Raw genomic sequence first — 4370 nt, 5'->3', positions numbered from 1 at the left:
AAGAACCCTTGAAAGACGTAATGAGTACATACCTCCAAAAACAGAACGACCAAGTAATTCTGCAGACAGTGTTCAACGCTGGGAGGCCAGATCGTCGGTCGTCATAGTGATGCAATGTGCCAGTAGGGAATGAATGAGGGATTAGGTGAAGAGAGAAAAGACTTGAGGCTTTATTTATCAGTGTGCAGCTTGGCCAGAGGAACGCAGTTACTTAAACTTCATCTGCATCGTTTCTCACTTTGTCTTTGTTACTGGGGCTCAAATGTAGCATTTATGTTCAGAGTTGACTTTTGACAAGTGCACTTAAGGGCATTAAAACATCTTTAAAGTAACTGACACATTGGGGAAATGTGTGTATTTTTTTGTAATTGTGACACTATAGCCAGGGGACTGTTAACTTAGCCTGTGGACTGGAAGCCTCCCTTAATTACCCTTGCTATGCCTGTCGAGCTAGATTTCCATACGACTATTTAAAACAGAAACCTAGTTCTAGTGTCCTATATGCACTTGATGGCTATATAAGACGGGGGCTAAAACTACATGCTCAGTTTCAGTGAATGGTGTATTAATACAAATGTGTCTAGTTTGTTTAATCTGTGCAAAAAGGCTGGTTGCACTGTAGCTATGGTAGCAGGAGGAGGATTTATTTATTTTGGCCGCAGCCAGGCTAACCTTCACCCTCCCTTTCCAGTCGTAATGCTGATCGAGCTCAGCTAGCGGTCTCCTTGTGCTAGTTTCATATTGAGCACACAAACCTGAGAGGTTTCCTTCTCACTTAACCATCAGACAGATGACAAACATTTATAATGTACAGAATAAGGGAACTGTCTGAATAATGAGCAGATTGCCTAAAGTGTCAAACTGTTTCTTTTAATGCAAGTTGTAGACCAGAGTCTGGATGTCTGACAAGTCATTGGCTTGTCTAGTTCTGAAAAGTAGTTCAAGTTGTGCAGGTTTATGCTCCATTATATGCTTAAAGTGCACAAGTCAAGAGTTGACTGTATTTCAATAACTGTTCACTTCCTGTTGGTATGTTTTGAAATACTTCAGTAACAATTTGTCCTTCACTTTACATTTACGTTGGATTTTTCTCCAATATCATGTGTGGTTTTTGTTTTGTTTGTTTGTTTTAAATAAAGTGGCTTCACTTGTCTCTTCTCATTATGTACCGTTTCTTTTTTTTTTTTTTTTTTTTTTTTTTTTTTTTTTTTTTCTTGTTGGTCTCACTTCACCTCTCTGTTCATTGCTTGCAGCCACAATGCGAAGGTCGTTGGGAAGTCGAGGTAGACGCGGGCTCCGTGTTTTGAGTAGCTGTATTAGTGAGTACAGTGTTACTAGAAACCCTTTTTTCCCTCCTATTTAGTCTACTTCAGTCCTGTTGGCACAACCATACAAGTGCACACACTGATTAAACCTAAAATTGTGGTTTTTTTTTTTTTTTGGTCTCACTTCACCTCTCTGTTCATTGCTTGCAGCCACAATGCGAAGGTCGTTGGGAAGTCGAGGTAGACGCGGGCTCCGTGTTTTGAGTAGCTGTATTAGTGAGTACAGTGTTACTAGAAACCCTTTTTTCCCTCCTATTTAGTCTACTTCAGTCCTGTTGGCACAACCATACAAGTGCACACACTGATTAAACCTAAAATTGTGGAGAAAGTGTAGGTCTCAGTTTCTGAATTGTATACACGCACCCAGAGAGAAAACATACAATATGTTTGGGCTTGTTAGGATTCTGACTGATACGGCACACCTTCAGGGTATCATTCATGTTTGGGATACACTTTATGAGAGTGGGCCTGTTTCAGCCTACCTCTAATCATTTTGAGGAGGATGTGAAGTGTCAGGTTACTGGCCAAGTAAAACACTTGTGTTGGCATGACTAGACCAACTAATGGTTATTTGACAAACTCGGTGCATGTTTAAGAAAATCCTGTTTGTAAATAAATGGCCCCCCCCCCCTCCCCCTCCCCAAAAGCTTCAAAAACGATGGATTAACATTGGATTCAGATTTCTTATTTGCATAAGAAAGGAGGAAACACTTTCAGGATTTTCCCTTTATTTACTTAATACAGGTGACAGAAATCCCTTTCAGGCAGCAAGTGATGGATCAAAATGTCAGAATAAATAATTGCATACTAAAATAGCCTAAATAAACGATCATAGGATTTTTAAAAATATGAATTAAAGCTTAAATATTGCCTTTACTTTACAGCTTTGTCATGACTGTCTGAAATGTAAAAATGCTGCATCAGTTCGACTATGACTAAAGGTAAACAGACCAAGCCCCTTTTACGCTGCAGTGACTCGTCAGTTTCTCTGCAGCGCCACAAATAGACCCTTCTAGACTTGGCAGGCTCAGGCTGTGTTCTTCTCATCTGCTCACACCTGCATTCCTGACCAGATAACCCGAGTCACTGTGCAGGGTTCCTACCTGACATGCTCATAAGTTAATATTCATTCATACCTTTCCTGTTTGCTGGGTTTGAAACTGGCCCTGAGCTTCATTAATTGGCTTAAACCTGAAGCCCTTGTTATGACCTCGCGTGTCATTGCAAGACTATTTCACCTTCATCGCCATCAGATTTTTATATAAATGTTTCACTTGAACATAACTTCACCTTTATCTTGAGGATTCTGGTAGCAACGGGTAAAAGGTGTGCTGTAGCTCAGCTTGTCAAATGAGTGAGATTTAGACTCGGCACTGTCAGTCTTCAGTTCTGCTCACATCCTCGGTCACACAGCATGGCTATGTATATCACACAGCATATACATGTTTTTCCTGCCACTGCCTTTCCCCTCAGTTGCACCCTTTTGCAAAGTGCTGTTTTGAACTTGTGTTCCCATATTTTGCTTTCCTGAGGAGTGTTTGATTTAATTTTCAGGTTCTTGGAAACGGAATGGAAATGCTGGCTCACAAACTGAGATAAATCGAGCACTCCTTGCTTCCCCTGTTCCCCAAAAACGTGAAGCAATATTTAAATTTTGTGTGTTGAATTTAGTTTGCTGGCTTTTAAATGTGTGGTAACAGTGTCCCACAGAACCCGCTTGCCTCTGTGTTGCTGCCTTGTTATGATGCTGTGGCATCAGTAACAAGCGCTGTACTGTGAGAAACCCCTGAAAGCAGTTTTGCTTTAAAGGGGTTTTGTTATGTGAAAATAAGTGATGCATTGAACTGGACGTGCTTGAACTTTGAAACTTTAGCTAAGATGTCATTCATTTACGTTGCTTGATTTTTAAAAGTGCTATGGCTTTTGTCTTTTTTGTTTTCCTTGATCACTCATTTTAGAATGATTTTTCTTTGTCCAGATCATTGTAAACACTTAGCCTTCACTCCTGTGGTAAACATTAAATCATTTGCAGTGTAATGAATGCCTCATACAAACATATATTCTCAAAGTTCCAAGGATGCTCTCCTTCCCATGACTCTTCAGTGTCTCATCCCTCCTCTGCCTGCCCCAGGACTCTTGTCTCTCTTCTTGGACCTTTTTTTCCATTTGTGACAAATGCCTGATGTGTTCCTTTTTGTATTGGTGTTTTCCTTCACATTTTCAAGTATGTGTCACGGTGGAAGTAAACCACAAAGGGAGACATGCTGAGGCCCTATTTGTGAGGACTTGATGTTTCCATGTAGGTTATCAAAGGTTTGCATCAGGTTCATACTTGGCAAGTTGGTGTCACTGAATTAATGCTGCATTTGTGAAACTCGGCCCAGAATCTGAACAGAAATGGGAGTTTCTATCTTTCAAAGCCTGTATTTGACTTTCATGGAAATGATTCCTTTAGTGTAATTTGAAGTCAAAGAACACTGTTCACGTGTCCAAATAGAGCCTCAGATGAAATTATAAACTGGGTGGCTATGAATCTATATTACACAGGATTTTCTAACGTGTCCTCTTCCGCTCCCCTCCAGGCTCAATCTCTTCCCCAGGGTGGCGCAGAGGGTCTGTGACTCCCCGGGTCACCACCATCCCATGCCCAGGCTGCCAGCATGACATCGACCTCGGCGAGCGTGGCATCAGTATGTTGTTCCGAAACTTCACACTGGAGAGCATCGTCGAGCGCTACCGCCAGGCTGCCCGAGCGGCCGTCGCCATCATGTGTAGCATATGTAAGCCTCCGCAGCAGGAGGCTACTAAGAGCTGCATGGACTGTAAGGCTAGCTATTGTAATGAGTGCTTCAAGCTGCACCACCCCTGGGGCACACCCAAAGCTCAGCATGAGTATGTTGGCCCCACAACAAACTTTAGGCCCAAGGCAAGTATTATCACTGTCCTCTAAACACCAATCAAAATCTTTTCAGTAGGACTTTCTCAGGTGATAAGTTGAAAATGAGCATGTATAGACTTGTCACTGTCATTAAAAGGTGCAGTAGA

The 4370-nt window shown here is 41.7% G+C and overlaps 1 protein-coding gene across 4 annotated transcripts in view; it reads left to right on the top strand.

The window, feature by feature from the left end:
- trim36 (tripartite motif containing 36) overlaps positions 1–4370 on the top strand; it is a 24011-nt gene that overhangs the window by 7532 nt on the left and 12109 nt on the right. For 3 of the 4 annotated variants that reach the window (XM_020602471.1, XM_020602472.1, XM_020602473.1), the window contains exon 3: positions 3908–4251. In XM_020602471.1, the coding sequence (XP_020458127.1) occupies positions 3908–4251 (344 nt within the window). Of the gene's footprint in view, positions 1–1478; positions 1542–3907; positions 4252–4370 lie in introns of those variants that run through there. The other variant, XM_020602474.1, reaches the window with a different exon arrangement.

This window comes from Monopterus albus, unplaced genomic scaffold (assembly GCF_001952655.1).
Source record: "Monopterus albus unplaced genomic scaffold, M_albus_1.0 scaffold56.1, whole genome shotgun sequence".
Classification (NCBI taxonomy): Eukaryota; Metazoa; Chordata; class Actinopteri; order Synbranchiformes; family Synbranchidae; genus Monopterus; species Monopterus albus.
The sequence above is the reverse complement of the archived record's forward strand: the minus strand, read 5'-3'. Positions and strand labels throughout refer to the sequence as shown.